The following is a 15,918-nucleotide window of genomic DNA, read 5'->3' as shown; positions in this document are numbered from 1 at the left end:
TAGTAATATCTTAGGGCTGTCAACCAGAAAATAGGTGCATGAATCGTCGGTATTGACATGCTGTTAGCCTTCCTGATAACCATAATACTAGCTGCAGGGTCGGTGTCGTCGTGAAACCTCCTGACCTGAATGGACGGCTCGGAATCTCGGAGTGCGGCTCCCCAAATGGCTTGTGACAAGATTCGACAAGAGGGCAAGATTTAGCGCCACGCCGTTGGTGGCTGTCCGGCAGACGAAACCAATGCATCACCCTTGCAGGTCGGTCTTGGCCGGTTGGGCCTGTAGATGTGCATGTATGGAACTGACAAAAGGACCCCGAATTCGAAGTGACCCTAAATCAGGGTTTGATCGAGCAGCGAGGTATAACAAATTTTGGCGCTTGCTGCAGACACCCCCCTCCCTAGAAGTAGCCTCGAGTGTTAGAAAGCGAATGAGGTGACGTGGGGTGCAGTCAGAAGTCCGCCAATGGGTTTCCTTTGTCCGATGTCTCACCGGCTGGTCCCGCAGATGTTCTATCTCAATCTGTGGCACCTTCTGAATCGATTCCACAGGTGCAGGCCCCATGCAGTTAGCCGGCCCAGTGACAGATGCCAATGCTCCCACTCAATCTCAAAAGGACCAATTTAATAATGCTGTGTCCCCCAATGTCGGACCTGTTACCGGACACCAACCGCAGCTGTGGCCAGGGCTGAAAGCTGTGAGATCCCTTCCACGGTAGTGATCAACCAGTCTTTTAGCGCGGATCCTTCTGACTTGGCCACGGTTGAGACACACTGGCAACGCGTGGGCGGAATATTAGCGGTGCCTGGCATTTTCGCTTGGCTCCCGCTCCCATCCATCCGTCCCTTGCTTACCTGCTGCCCCTGTCCAACACCATTTCGAAAGCCAACATCGAGGGTGCCTTGCGACCAACAACACTTGGCAACGTGCCACAAACACCACGAGGGTGACAGAACGTTTTTATCGGACGATATCGGCATGACAGACACAACGCCCCCTCCACCAACGCAGTTCCTTCAAGGAATGGCCTAAAGAATTCTGGCTAGCCCGGACTTTCTAGCTTCACATTCTCTAGACTGATTTGCGGGCAGCTCCTTCGCGATGGAGCCTACACAGGGAGAGCTCGAGAGTTTGGCCCATGTAGACGATAGGCACAAGACACCAGTCGAAGCCAAAGACGGTGATAAGACCAACGAGATCAAATCAGTGAGTCTCTGCCACCAAACTAAAAATCACCCGTTTGCAGCATTGACTCAACAAATGCCTAGACTACGGTGGAAGCAAACATTTCACCTCGTTGGGAACCCAAGAACTGGGCTCCCGCAAGAAAATGGACCACAACACTCCTCCTGTCGGCCTTTGCCTTTTTGCAGCCCCTCTCTGAAACTATGCTCTCCCCAGTGGAGAAGAACATCTCCCGAGACCTCCACATCGCACACGCATACGAGTGGTTGCTCGTCAACTCCCTGGTCCTGATCGGCATCGGTCTGGCCCCGCTGGTCCTGGCACCTTTGTCCGAGGTGTACGGCCGGAAGCCGGTCCTCATCGTCGGGAGCATCATCTTCGTCGTTTGGAATACGGGGTGCGGAGCGGCGAGGACGCTGGGCCAGTTGCTGGCCTTCAGGCTGCTCTCCGGGTTCGGGGCATCGGTCGCGGACGCCCTCGCCGGCGGGCTCATGAGCGACCTCTGGCGGGCGGAGGAGAGAGGCAAGGCGTTCGCTGTCTTCATGGCTGCGCCGCTGATGGGGCCTGCTCTCGGCCCAATCTGTGGAGCTTTCATATCGGAGGGCATCGACTGGCGATGGGTCTTCTGGATCATCTCGATCGCTTCCGCCGTCACCATCGCCCTTGCCATAGTATTCCTTCACGAGACGTACGCGCCAAAACTCGAGCAGCGGCGAGCCAAGAAGCCCGAGAAAAAAGACGGCAGGGACACAACGGAGAAGCCAAAGACAAAGGACAAGTTCATCTTGGACATGCGCATCAACCTGCAGCGACCACTGCGCATGCTCGCCACGCAGGTCATCATACAGCTCCTGGCAGGCTACATGGCAATCCTCTACGGCACCATGTTCCTCTTCCTATTTATGTACCCCACGATGTGGACGACGCAATACAACCAGACCGTCAGGATCGGAAGCCTGAACTACATCTCCTTCGCCATCGGCCTCATAATCGGCGTGAACATCGCCGGGCGGCTCAGCGACCGCGTCTACGCCCGCCTCAAGGCCCGCAACGGCGGCGTGGGCCGCCCCGAATTCCGCATACCGACCATGGCGATCGGCACGGCCCTCGTGCCGATCGGCCTCCTGTGGTGGGGCTGGTCCGGCGAGACGAGGGTGCACTGGATCGTGCCGAACCTGGGCAGCCTCGTCTTCGCGGCGGGCGTCTACATGTGCTCCACCAGCGTCTCGGTCTACACCATCGACGCATATACGCAGTATGCCGCGTCCGCCGTGTCGACGAACCTCGTGGCGCGCAGCCTTTCTGCTGCCTTGTTCCCGCTCTTTGCTCCGTACATGTTTGACGCGCTGGGGTTCGGCCTTGGGGCAACGGCGCTGGCGGGTGGGTTCGTGGTTATCGGAACAGGTGTTGTCGTCGTCTTGTGGTTTTACGGTGATAGGCTTAGGGCTCGTAGTCCATACTGCGCGGCTGAGAGGGAGGACTAGGGTCTGGCCTAGATATTAGTGGTCATATCATTATCAAGGCGAGTGGATGAAGTAAACACTATTCTCGTCGTGGTTATTCGCTATGATTGGTGTGACACTGCTCCTAGATATCATGACCTAGAGACTGCTTGTAGCCGACTGAGATTCATGACTCTAAATCCTAGCCCTTTGATGTGAATCCCTGACGCCGTTGTCTGTATTCATTAAAACCCCAAGGGTTGTAGCTGTGTCCCCGCTCACATTCACTTGGTGACAGGCGATGACGCGGGGTGGATAGTTCGCAGCTAGAAGCATTGCATGTGTGTATTGCTAATTATCTGGGTATCATAAAGAAAGCAAACCCAAAAGAAATCCAAAATGTAAAAATCGAAGGCTCTGATAGGATTTATGAGCTTCATAATCCCATAGGAAATAATCTTCAATGACGTCTCCGGCGTCCTCCTTGGTGGTGGCGGCTCGAAGGCGCTCGGAACTCAACGACGAAGTTGTAGAACACGCCCGAGTCGTCATGTGGACGGAACTTGAGGAAATAAATATGGATTCCAGCGTCCTTCATCGCCTGATTCTCTGTCTCCATAAGCCTCATACCCTTGCCGAACTTGCTCTCGTCACAGGTCTGGTCGAAGGAGTCTACCTCTCCTTGGCGGCGACCCCCACGTTGGATATCAAGGTCCTCCCACAGGTGGTAACCCATCTTCCTGTATACCTTTCGCCTTAAGACATCCGTGGTTCGCTCTGTAACAGTTTGGAAAAGGATAGTCCGTAGCAATTCGATGCGTTGACCAAGAAAGCGGTGCCAGAAGCTCAGAAAGATGGCGGCGGCGCGTGGCCTCTCACTCCAATGCCGGGGGTCTCTGACAGTATAGATTTCGTAAACAAGCCTGCAGAGAGTTTGGAAGTTAGTCGTTGTCCTTGTGTTTCAGCTGTATTGAGATGTTGCATGGGAATTACTAATCCCAGGGATATTCGTTTATGTAAATGATGGTTACTCGAAAAGGAGCAACGGTCAGAGGCGTAAGACAGTAATGAAGAGTTGTGAATTTGCCTCATAGCGGCAAAGGCTTTAGATGCTGTATTTATTCATACAATAAGCCCGTTTCCTCGCGGGCACCAAGCAGCGCAATGTTTTGACCCTGAAAGACCCGATCAACATGATAGATTGTATAGAGGTCGATTGCCTGACCAGGCCCACTTGGAATAGCAGAGATGTCGTCGATTCCAGCTGGATACACCACGTATCCTAATTCTTCCAGTGTCTCAGGGTGCCGGATACCTCTAGGTACAGGGGGTCTCAGTTCGACTGGCCTTGCTTGTGCCGAACGTCTGTTCTTGCTGGAATCGCCGAAGCACATCGTGGTAGAGGTCTATGGCTCCTGTTCCAGGTACAGATGTTAGTCAAATATATCATACAGTGAGGCCATCGTTCCTGTTTCACCCTTTCTTGTCGGTATGACAATTCAAGTATGAATGAATGAGTGATGGTATTGGCTGATGCTGAACAAGGTATTTCGGTGTATGACTGTACATACGATATTGGCACCTGACATTGAATTCGCGTTGAATGGTGAAATGTTTGGAATACTTCGCGAAGAATCTGCTTCATTTTATACCTCTAAAATTGCAAGAGTGACTGGCAGCGATGAGCATCACCTCGACAGTGACCATGCTGGATTTGTGCAGTTGCTAAACGAATAATGCATGTCACCATCCCCTCAACGGGTGACTTTGCTATCTCCCTTAGGACTAAAGTCTCATGATTTTCTGAAGGTACTGTTGAGCATGGGATTGCAGTTGAATTATGCGGGTTATCTAGGATGAAAGGCTGTGACATGATATCCACCTATTAAGACAACAGTATGTTCCTATGAGTGTATAGAGACGAACAGACTAGGCTGAAATTCCTGTTCAGGTATGATATTGCTTTCAAATTGAAGCTGTGGCATATCAAGCGCCTGTGGAGTACAACGTGGAGTCTGTTCTAGATGCATCAAGCTAGACTGTATGTATTGGCACTAATTATGTTTGATACGCGGTCGTCCTGCGCGGTGCCCTGTATCACTACATTTATCAACGTGGACCTGATAAATACAGCGCAGTATTTCGCTATTTTTGGAGTGCACGGCAGGTTCCGAGAAACATGGGTTGATGTTTATAGAGAGGCTAGTTCATTGTGGTCTTCTCACCAGACATATGAATACCACATAGTGTGGACAGAGGTAAAATGAAGTCCAATGGCCCAATATTGTCCAGATTACCAGCTTCGCGAGCCATAGTGCACCAAAAATGATGAGATATAATAGCCATCTGAACCTTTCTCTGAGAGAAGTTGGCACTTTGGCTCCCCAATTGTGTGGACGCGCAGATTCAAACGGATTGAAGTTCTGGGATGAATCTTGTAAGTCAGCCGCTTAATCACACATACACATTACAGCAGTTATTTTGGCCTAAGTCGAGGCTCTGTGTAGTCACTTAAGGTACGTTGCGCGGAGATGTCACAATCTCAAACACTATCCCTGGTGACATACACCTCGGGTATGGATAGTTGTTCCTCCTAATTCACCTGTCCATTTCATCAGTTGAGTACAATCGGCCTCCCTGGGGGGATTTATGCCTTATTTTAATGACATGTATGAGTCCAAGGTCCTGAAAAGCCAGGTTGAGGTGTCTACATAGTTCCCTCCCGTCTAATGGCGATGTATCTGGAAGCTATGCCAGTGGATGCTACATGGGTGATTATGTGCAAGTTCATAAATGCGCTGATATATGTCTTTATGGGACTAGACATATTCGGCAACTCCACTCCAAGCCTCTGCTCGTCCCCACATCTAGGCTGCCGTCAGTATTGGGAAGAGCTATCTACTTCCAGAGTGTCTTCATCTTCCGTAGGCAGTAGATCTGAGATACTTCCACGGGTGTATGGTGGTGGTGGTGGCATCTGTGACTCAAAAGAGATACAAAAGTATTTCTCCAAAAACAAGACATTTAATTATTTTTCGAAAATCAATCGTTGTGTCTCAATTCATCCCATTCGCTTACTAAATTCCGCTCAAGCAACTCCATCAGTAAACACAACCTTGTTGATGGCGTCAACAACGCTCTCGGTCGCTGTTACATGGGGACAGTGACCAGTCTCGATGGTGAATGTCTGGACCTTGCGGCCTTCCTTCTCAAGGAACCGGACCATGCTCTGCTGTGCCAGGAGAGGGATCGGGAAGTCCTTCGTGGTGTGGATATAGGCGACAGGGATTTCCCTCCAAGCCGCTTGCTCCAGAGGTTGCGTCATCGCCGTTCCATTCCAGCGACGTAGAGTCTTTTCATATGCCTCAATCTCAGCCTCTCCAAGTCCAGGCTCATTGAGTCCTAGGAACGTGATGGGATCACGGAGGATCATAGTCTGATCCTCGGCCATATCGAATACCACACGCCCAAGGTCTTCCGGTATTCCGAATTCTTGAAGGTTGTCGAAGGTAGATTGTCCCTTAGACAGGGCAAAGCCAGCCATATAAATCAAAGCACAGACACCCCCCTCCCAACCCTTCGCAGAGCGATCTTCAAAGCCAAGTCCATACAAAGCGTTGGTCATAACTTGACCTCCATAGGAATGGCCAATACACACAACCCTACGCCCGTTTGCAACAAGGCCCTGAACGTAGCTCCGAATGAACTCCGTGTCATCCTTCAGATCTCCACTTGGTGGACGAGTTTCGTTGTTTGTCACAAGACTTGGGACATGGACCTCGTACTGGTGAGCCTCGAGAGCTGTGGTGAGTTGGCTGTAGCACTCTGGGCTAGCAAAAGCTCCAGGAATGATGACTATTGTTGGCTTGTTGGAAGACATGACTACCGTATACGCCAATCTCAATAATGCTCCTGCGTCTTGACTGATAATTGTGATGTAGATGCGGAATAGATCACAGTCTTGAAAAGAGGTTTGTGACGGGGACAAGGACAGAACAGATGACCATGGCGAACTTCGGGCAGTTTGGTTGAAGTATTCCGGCCAGCTCGGTGACCAGCACACAATATCAGCAGGTAAATGGCATAATATAGCTTACTATGCCAAGCCACTAGCGCTTCCTCTATCGAAGAATGGGGTAATAAATAAGCGCTACACCCTTGTGTCAGCATATAAACTCTTGGGACTTGGTCTAGCTCTCATTGCATCTGCAGTAGCTCAATTAGTCCCCCGAATGCGGGCAGTGAATCAGTGGATCTTGACCCATACCTGATGCACCAAGGGTGCGCCGTGGAGAGCATGGTTTATATCAAAACCGAGGTGTTGTCCAGATGAAGGGGACGAACTTACATAGAACATATAAACACTGATCATCAATCCCTGAACTGAGGAAATGTGACAGCAACATCAATATGAAAAGGTAACGGGATTACCTCGGCGAACATATTGCAGTCGTGTACTCAACATGCATGCTGGGATACTCAAGAACAGGTAAACGAGAAGACCATAATATTGACGGCACCATATTCAATCTATGGAAGTTATAACTCCAGCGTGTCACAGAATTAGTGGCTGCTCAAATTCCAGTGTCGGTTCAACGTTGCTGTTGTATTTAATACAAAATGGCAAGTTGTTTGATTAGTTGTGGCCCTGAGCCGAACCTGGATTCAGTCTGAGGAGAGCCATGTACTCGCGGCCCTTGAAAATTGTAGAAGCTCGGAGGACACAACATTTTGGACTGGAAATGTTACGGCGATCACATGCAATGCCTGGAAGTGGGAAGATGAGAAATATGAGTATATCGCCATTGTCTAAGCTTGACGAAATCCAAGTCTAGATGCCTGGTTGACTTTCACGATCGCGGCGACATACTGATCGCGAAACTGCTCTGTCCTTCAAGTGAATCAACCGACTGGGCTCCTCGAAATCTGCCGTGTCTACTGAACAACTATTACCGTGTGATATCCATCCAAGCCACAATGTGTCAATGCACAACATATTCACGGGTGCAACAGTAATATCAGACCTCTTCAGATCAGCATATGCGCTCAGCCACGTACTTCCACAAACTCAATGTAACATGAATTCCATCCCCAACTCTCTGATAAAGTCAGGCGCAGTTCAGCCCTACGTTTCATATTCCTCCTGCCGTTTGAAAGTTTTCAAGTTGCTCTTCAATCGAAACAGCTTTCTAGGTACAGCGAGACCTTCAAACCATCCCGAACTCATTTTGGCATAGGATGATAGTCCTTCAGCAGGATACCATGATGGCTTCAAACGGCACAGTGATTTGGACATTCTGGTCAGCAACCTCTTCCTCAGTTTCTCGACTTCCAGCAACCGCTGTCAATGTCTGGCTCGTCAAGACGAGTCACCGTCGTCAATCAACCAGTATAAAATGCACGAAGAAATTTCCTATGGCTTCCCAATGTGTCCACTGCATCAAATCAAGTACAGGATCTGCATGTTTTACTTGCCAACATACGCCTACATCACTTCTTCAACACCAGGGTAATCTACTGGGTGATAACACTTTCACCATTCACTTCTGAGAAGGTACAGTGAAGACACATCTCCGGAAGACTACCAGATCCTTCGACTGATAAAAGCTCCATGACTAGAAACTACAATCTCTCTATCAGCATGTGTTTTGGTCGGGAACCCAAACCCAGACGAAGGCCCCACAACAACCGGCGGATCGTCAAGACCTTGGAACAACACGGATATGGAATCGACATCAACAAGTCGGTGCTCGGAAGTCATCCGATTACTCGAGAGCAAATAATACTTCATCAAGTCGTGGACTATATGGGCGGTCAAGTCATCGCGATGCTAGGGGTGTCACATAACTCGCTGTAATGCACTTTCCTACCTCCATTTTCCATTTTCATGTAACTATCGAGAGGCTCTCAGGTCTTGCTCTCTGTCTGCTTATCTGACCCGCTCGTGTCACTTGGTTTATTTTTTCCACTGACTGGAAGCCTAAGCAGCAGATGGGAAACAAGCTGTGTTGAATCGACTGGCGCTACATCTCACATACTGAAGCCATTGCTAACACTGAAAACCACACAGGATTGTCACTCAGCTGTACCTCGATAGAGATACTCGAGGGGAAGTCCGGAGGCCGCTTGCAAGTGACGTGCTCCTCTCGTTCTGGAAACACTTCGCTCAGAAACCCGTCAGATCTCTGAGGGAGATCATTTTCCAGACTGTCAAAGAGCCATCAACGAAGAGAGTCAGGGACCACGCTTACCGCGTTCTCCAAAAGGGGTCCTTGAGAACTGTCCGCCTTCGAAGTCAAAGCGGAGGGATCGAGGGAGAGGAGTTCGACCGGGCACATGGAGAAGCCAAACTGGGCAAATGTGTGAGAACGATTGCTACGGAATACATCGAGATGAAGGAGGGCCACGCCCGAATCGTACAGTTCAAATTTGTTCCCCACGGGCCACGAGGCGCGGATTTCCATTTCGTGGTCGCGCTTGACTATGATCGGTAGACTCGGGTTAGGGAAGGGAGTGCGGTCAACGGGTAGGATATTGATTCATTTGATCGAGCAAACTTCGTTGCTCATATGCAGGATTTTGATGACCTCGTATACTTTTTTGGATCTTCCGGGACTTTTTGGTTGATTCATAGCGACTCAATGCATTGATTTCCTTTACATGTCCAGCGGATATTATGTTGCAGTTTGTATAAAAAGTGTTTTTACTTCGGAGATGCGGCCGACGCATGCCGAAAACGGTGGATGCTGAATGCAGGCGGCGATAGCGTACAGTGCACTCCAGCAACATGTCTCCCAGTGAGCCGAGTCTGACATTCACTAGGTTCAGATTTATTTTGCATGGAATCACAACGGTGAGCACGGCGCCAGCGAATGAAACAATGGGCTGGGGAGAGCCTGGACTCCGAAGTTTCTGGCGTTGCAGCCTGGAATGACGCTCGCTTGATTCATTGCATCTGCTTGGTTCAAAACATGGATGTACAATATGTAATGGGAAATGTGTGTATGTAACTCCACCAGCGAAACGCAGGGCAGGACCCCACGGTGGGTGCAATGCGCGGGACTCAACCGCACGTCAAAGTCAGGCACTAACAACACTTTGTGATGAGATAAGGCTATGCAAAGCTCTCCAAGCGAGGGGTGGGGAGATTCATGGTATATCTGTAGACAACTTTCTGTGATTCTTTTGAAGAAGCTCACCACATGGGCGGTTCTTGATCACTTTTCTTGAGATCGTCAAGTTCTGCTGCCCAGCCCAGAGATTGGAACGACTGTGGTGCACCGAACCTAATCACATTAAGAACATACCATCTCGTTGAGAATGCTGCATGCTACCAACTGTGTACATGATGGTCGGAAAGATCGTATCTTTTGATGCACTCACTCATATGTCGATACGAAGATATGGAACAAGCAGTTCATTATTAAAGCATCGCAGGCTCGTATGGCTAGTTACCTGGGCATCATCGAGAATCCAAAAAGACCAAAACTAATGGGAGAAAGAAAGACGTTCATGCTAAGCATGCCATTTATCATCCCGCGGAAGACAAGTTTCAATGATGTCTCCGATGTCCTCTGTGGTGCTGGTGGTGGCTGGTGACCGCCTGCCGGTGGTGGTGGCTCGGGGCCACTTGCTGGTGGTGGTAGCTCGCACCCATTTCGAAGTAGATTTTCACGTTGTGAGAGGAACCTACGAGATCCCGTGGATCGAATTCAAACCGCGAGACGTGAATTCCAAACGCCCTCATCACCTCGTTCTCGTTCTCCATAGTCCTCCCACATTTGCCGAATTGGGTGCCATGGAAGCCGAGGTTGAAAGCATGAGTTTCTCCATCCAGATCGCCTCCGCGTCGGACGACTAACTTCTGACCGAGGTCATTCTTGTGCATAAGTGCGTATATATCTGGTATGGCGTCAATCATGGTAGCCTCCTGGACGGTATCTAAAAAGAGCATCTGCAAAGATTCTATGGGTTGGCCGAGGAAAAAGTGCCAGAAGCTTAGGAAGATGTCCGCGGCGAGCGGTCGTTCGCCTATGGGTCGAGGGTCTCGAACGGTGTAGATTTCGTGGACAACCCTGTGACACATTCCTCCTCGGTCAGTTGCCGTTCTGATGTGTGGGCTGGAGGTTGAATAGTCCCATGAGGGGCATTATCTTCTTCATGTATCATGATATATTGAATGGGGTACGGCTGATGATCCAAGAGAGCGGGATCGGTTCATTTAGACGGTTGCGAATAAGTTAACATCATCTCTTTATCGCGAGAGAATATCAAAGGGTAGATTTATCCATACAATACGCCGCCCATTGCAGGGTCCGCAGCCAGTATGGCAATATATGCGTCTTCGTTGGTTTGGTTGCGATGCCGGATGGTATAAAAGTTGATTAGGTGACCAGTCCCTGGATCATAGATGGGATTATCTCCTTGTCGGAGTTCTTGAGCATAGTATCCCAGTTGCTCCAGTGGCTTAACCTGCCGGGTACGTATTCGCGGCTGGAGTTCGACCGGTCGTGGCTGTAACGAATGTCCCTCCGACCTCGAAGAATCGAAACACATCTTGGTAGAAGGATTGATGGGTTCTGTGTCACGTCTAGACATCAGTCGAAGTTAACGTACGGCAAAGCTGGGGTTTATGTCAACCCTGCCTCTTTTGGCGCGACTTTCCAAGGATCGGTCAAGGAGTGGACTCTGGTGATGCTGAACGAAATCTTTCGATGTGTATCTGTAAGTAGGGCTTGCTGGGAGGCTGTTGCTGACGATCCTTGTGTTGAGTTGTGGAAAGATCTGAAAACTCTGGGACGATTTCGCTCCATTTTATATTTGAAAAATTGGAATAGTCACTGGCAGTGTTGTGCAAGGCTTTGATGATGACTGTCGTTGATGATGGAACTGAGGAGTTGCTAACCAAAGGCTTCATGTCACCATGTCTTCAAGGTATGGTCTTATCGTGCCCTTTACGATGAAAGTGCTCAGTTGGGCTCGAGCCAAGAATATGCATAAGAGCTTGCTTCTGAATCCTCCTCGTTACCTAGGATGAAAGACTACGGCGTGGTATCAGCCTACATAGATCACAGCATGTTGGCTTGAATACATAATGTCGACTTTCCAACATCATATAAGTCTTAGGAGATGGGATTGCTATGAAATATTAGCTCTGGCGTGACAGACGTCTGGGGAGTACAACGCGCAGTCTGGGCTAGTTGGGCGAGATTCTACTGGCAACTTAATGTTTCACACGTGATTCTCTTGTGCGGTGCCTTGGATCACCACATTAATCTAACGTGGTTTAACTAGACACGGTGCAATCATCCGACGCTCTACTTTGTACGACAGTTTTACAGAATTACTGGTTGATAATTAACTTCGAGGGAGGTACAAGCGCACTGGCATTGTAGAACTCTCGCCGGAACTTTGAAACCCATATGGGGTTGATTGACGTGCAACAACTCTTCGTGGCGACATACAAAGGTATTTTCACGACTTTCATGCTCACGAACCACGTTGTGCGGAGCACCTCCTACTTAAGAACTTCATAGATAGCCATCTGATGCATTCCCTCTGAACAGTTGTTAGATTTGACTCCATGTGTGCACGTGTAAGTCTCTTCTCGGATTTCAGTTCGCGCGAAGAATACATAAGCCCACAGCCCAACCATGCAAAAGCGTTACCAGCACATTGTTGGAATCTTTCACATGTCAAAAAACATACGTTTAATGGTTCCCTGTCTGGGCCGGTGTATCCTGCCGTCTACTAAGCCGAGTGCTGATGACCTGCGCTGATGGCGATGGAACCACTCCGAAATCAGGTTCTGGATTCCAATCTGGGCACTGCATGAGATCGCTTACTACTGCTCTGACAGCAAATTGCGATTGAGACCACGCTGGCGTTATGCCTATTGCGACTGTGACCTACAGCTGCTGCATCCCCTTGGCTTGTGGAATAAGACATACAATGGGGTGCTCTGGTCGATAAGAATAAGTAAAATGTCCGACTCCGTGGGGTGGTTTCGGCAATCGCAGTTGGTTCGCAACAGGGGCAGCTCGCGGGCTTTTTAGGTGGCTCGAATTCAGGGCTTCATGAGGGGGGAAGACGTGTGCGCAGCGTTTAGCTTCCTCGTCAGTATCCCTAACATCGTTGACTCTCATAGATACGGGAGACTTGTTTGGATGTCGAGCGGCATCCATCAGGCGACACAGGCAGAAGCTGATTCCCGGAGGGTATCGCTCTACAATTAATTTAGCTTCTATCTCGGACGCAGCTGCACACCACCGCGTGGACGTCTAATTACCAGCTTGAAGTGGAAGGGGGGAGCCTTGTTGCAAATAGCATTATATGTACCTTACAGCCACCGGCACGCAGAGAGGGCAAGCCCAACCAATGAGTCGGCGTCGCAGAGCTCAACGCACGGAATCAGAAGGTGTACCATGACTTGTTGAATAAGCACGTCATATTTTCAAATTCCAACACGGCGATTTTAGCAATTGCTGAACCGTCTGGGCACAATGTCTGTTGACAGCGAGGAACAAGTTGAACGTGCTGCCGGGAAATCTATGACATGAAAATTAGATGAGCAGCGGCTGCGCTCTGCTTCTCGATAGCTAAACTTACAATGGCTTGAATTTCATCTTATCTATTTACTAAGACAATGGAAGGATGAAAATGTCTTCTAAAAATCATAAAAAAGGAGGGACTGTATTGTCCAGGTCGCTTCGTGTACATGTAAATAACGTAATCGGGAGCAGGCAGATCAGGGCTGACTCGCAAGTTGGGCCAGCCACCTTTCCATATCAGCCATGATACGCTCCCCTAGCATCGAATCGACGGCGCAGTCCGGCCAGCTAGCGCTAACACACATCCCCCGGCCGGCGACACTGACCGGGGAAAACTCGATGGCGGCAGCGGGGATCTCAGCGCTGAGGCCGAACTGCGCCCGGCCGATCGACCACTTCTGGGCGTCGTCGGGCTTGCTGTCGCTGTCGGTCGGCGACTGTTTCGCGGTGGCTGTGTCCGGCGCTGCTGGCGTGTTGCCGCCCTCCAGCACGCCGATGTTGGTCACCAGCCACGAGAACTGGCGCTTCTTCCTCGCCTGCTCGCTCATCGTCTTCTGCCAGTCCGTGACGTACTTGAACACCCCGACCAGGTCGTTGCGCAGCCCGGCCTCCAGCCTGCGCACGATGTCCTGCCGGCTCCGTGCCGACGCGGCCCAGAGGTCGCGCTGGAGGTCGGCGGACAGGTCTGCCCCCTCGCTGGCGTCGGCCGGCAGCTTGGAGCGGATTCGCGCCACCGTCCTGGTGCCGTATCTGTGGAACGCCTGGGTCACGTAATTCGCCACCGCCCTGTCAGGTTTACCCCATGGAGCGTCTGGTGGGGCCGGAGGCAGATTCCGGCGGTGGTCCATGATGGTGGAGCTCTGAAAAGCGGCGGCACCCGTGCTGTTGAGGTGCGAGGAGAAGGCAATAAGCGCCAATCCGTGGATCAGGCCGGTGATGGTGGTCTTATTCTTCCGGCAGAGGGCGAGCACCGCAGATAGAGACTCCTGGTCCATGAAGAAGGCCCGGAACTGGGTCTTGTACGGAGAGGTGCGGATCGGGCACCAGGCTGCCAAGGATGCGTCCCGGTTGAGAAAACTGGGCCGAACGTCCTCCCAAAATACTTTGGCGAGGTATTTGGGGTCTACTGGAAGACCCTTCGAGCGCTCAATTGGGATTGGAAGCAAAGGAGGGGCCTGAGGTAGTTTCAGGATATCGCCATCCAAGCCCGTCCGCTCGTTTGTCCCATTCTCAACATTGAGTATCTCGAGAACGTCTTCGTGGAATACCTTGGCGCCAGCACCGTCGAATTGGGGGTGATTCCATGACAGTAGGACTTCCATCATAGGAGCATCCCCTTGCCGAATCACGGTAACCCACCAGCCCGGCTGCTTAATAGAAAGGTCTGGAAATCGTTCGTCGATCTTAGCGCGAAAGGTTTCCTGTACTGTTTGTTCAAAGTCGTCATGCTCTTCGATGTAAATCCATTTTATATGTTGCGTCAAGTCGAGACTGTGCAGCTGGATCCACGAGGGGGCCTTGGAAGTGGCATCTTTCATGCCGACCTGCATCATGGGATGTCGCATGATGGTGTCCACGACAGCGACCTTGACTGACTCCTCCAATTGGGTCCGCGACTCTGCCGATGCAAGACGCGGTGGAATTTCATAGCGACAAGAGAGAACAGTGCCACGGTACTGGTCCAGGAGATACATTGCCAGTTGGTACGACTCGCTAGACACGTATTCGTTGGTCAGATGCCCGAGATGCCCTGCCAGTATGCGACAAGAAGTGCTTACTTGATTCCGAGTTTGCTTAGCACCTTTGTCTCCTCGCCATGGTTCAATCTCTGACCCATAGTTCATTACTGGGGCGGCGACTCAAGAAGAGACGGACCCGATGAATACTTGCTTGCTGCCTGGCCTAGAGTGCACGAGTGTAATGTGAACCGTCGTGATAACCCGTTCCGACGTAAACGAGTGTGAGATGTTGTTCAAGGAACGGAAGGGATGAGGAATCGGCGGTTGGTTGTACTCCTACCTAATAGTCTAACTTATAAGTAGAATGACCGTGGCTTGCTGCGCCTCACGAACGCATGAGCCAGGCTCGGTCTTGGCAAATCCCTCAACGTGGTCTGTGTTCTCGAAAACGACAGGGGGGCACCACGTTGTCTCCCAGAGGCTGCGCTGACTAATCGATGCCTGCCTGCCCGCACTGCACTTCTCACAAGCGGCGGTCTCTCCAGCTTCCACTTGGCTCAATCTCATTCAACGCGGAGACTTTCCAGACCATCCATCACAGCCCACGTCTCAACCACGCGGCTCCCATTCTGCATGGCTACTGTAGGGGCCCGCTCAGGGGGGCTCTGGCAAGTCCTGCCGCGAGCGACAGTACGGCGACGCGCGCTGCAATTCATGAGCAGTCACACGACAAGGGGGATATCCGAGCCAGAGTACGCCCACCCAGCTTTTAGCGTTGGCCCACCTAGTACTTCCTTTTCTTAATATTATATTAATAAGATTAGGTACTTTTTTAAGTTTACCCTATATATAAGAAGCTAGGGTAGTTATTTTTTAATTTAAGCAATACTTTAAAAATACAAGCCTAAAAACCCCAGAGCCCCCAGAGCCCCCAGAGCCCCCAGAGCGCCCCAGAGCCCCCAGAGGGCCCCGAGGGCGCCCAGGGCGGCGAGGGCGCCCAGGGCGGGCGAGGGCGCAGAGGGCGCCGAGGGGGCAGAGGGCGCCGAGGGGGCAAAGGGCAGA

The 15,918-nt window shown here is 50.8% G+C and overlaps 5 protein-coding genes across 5 annotated transcripts; 2 read left to right on the top strand and 3 right to left on the bottom strand.

The window, feature by feature from the left end:
• Positions 1 to 1,101: 1,101 nt before the first annotated feature.
• Positions 1,102 to 2,669, top strand: INS49_015782 (uncharacterized protein; the record flags this gene model as incomplete). The annotated part of the gene is made up of 2 exons (XM_043176460.1): positions 1,102 to 1,206; positions 1,269 to 2,669. 2 exons carry the CDS (start codon positions 1,102 to 1,104, stop codon positions 2,667 to 2,669), a joined length of 1,506 nt encoding a protein of 501 aa, XP_043019915.1.
• A 418-nt stretch (positions 2,670 to 3,087) lies between these two features.
• INS49_015781 (uncharacterized protein) lies at positions 3,088 to 4,021 on the bottom strand (the record flags this gene model as incomplete). Its single annotated transcript, XM_043176459.1, has 2 exons — positions 3,088 to 3,550; positions 3,756 to 4,021. The coding sequence occupies 2 exons, from the start codon at positions 4,019 to 4,021 to the stop codon at positions 3,088 to 3,090; spliced, it is 729 nt and encodes a 242-aa protein (XP_043019914.1).
• A 1,694-nt stretch (positions 4,022 to 5,715) lies between these two features.
• INS49_015780 (uncharacterized protein) lies at positions 5,716 to 6,171 on the bottom strand (the record flags this gene model as incomplete). The annotated part of the gene is made up of 1 exon (XM_043176458.1): positions 5,716 to 6,171. One exon carries the CDS (start codon positions 6,169 to 6,171, stop codon positions 5,716 to 5,718), a length of 456 nt encoding a protein of 151 aa, XP_043019913.1.
• A 2,097-nt stretch (positions 6,172 to 8,268) lies between these two features.
• Positions 8,269 to 9,121, top strand: INS49_015779 (uncharacterized protein; the record flags this gene model as incomplete). Its single annotated transcript, XM_043176457.1, has 2 exons — positions 8,269 to 8,369; positions 8,698 to 9,121. 2 exons carry the CDS (start codon positions 8,269 to 8,271, stop codon positions 9,119 to 9,121), a joined length of 525 nt encoding a protein of 174 aa, XP_043019912.1.
• A 4,253-nt stretch (positions 9,122 to 13,374) lies between these two features.
• Positions 13,375 to 15,014, bottom strand: INS49_015778 (uncharacterized protein; the record flags this gene model as incomplete). The annotated part of the gene is made up of 2 exons (XM_043176456.1): positions 13,375 to 14,890; positions 14,956 to 15,014. The coding sequence occupies 2 exons, from the start codon at positions 15,012 to 15,014 to the stop codon at positions 13,375 to 13,377; spliced, it is 1,575 nt and encodes a 524-aa protein (XP_043019911.1).
• Between the last annotated feature and the right edge of the window lie 904 nt (positions 15,015 to 15,918).

This window comes from Diaporthe citri (assembly GCF_014595645.1).
Source record: "Diaporthe citri strain NFHF-8-4 chromosome Unknown scaffold_9, whole genome shotgun sequence".
NCBI lineage: Eukaryota > Fungi > Ascomycota > Sordariomycetes > Diaporthales > Diaporthaceae > Diaporthe > Diaporthe citri.
Note: the sequence above shows the minus strand (reverse complement) of the source record. Positions and strands in the feature narration are given on the sequence as shown.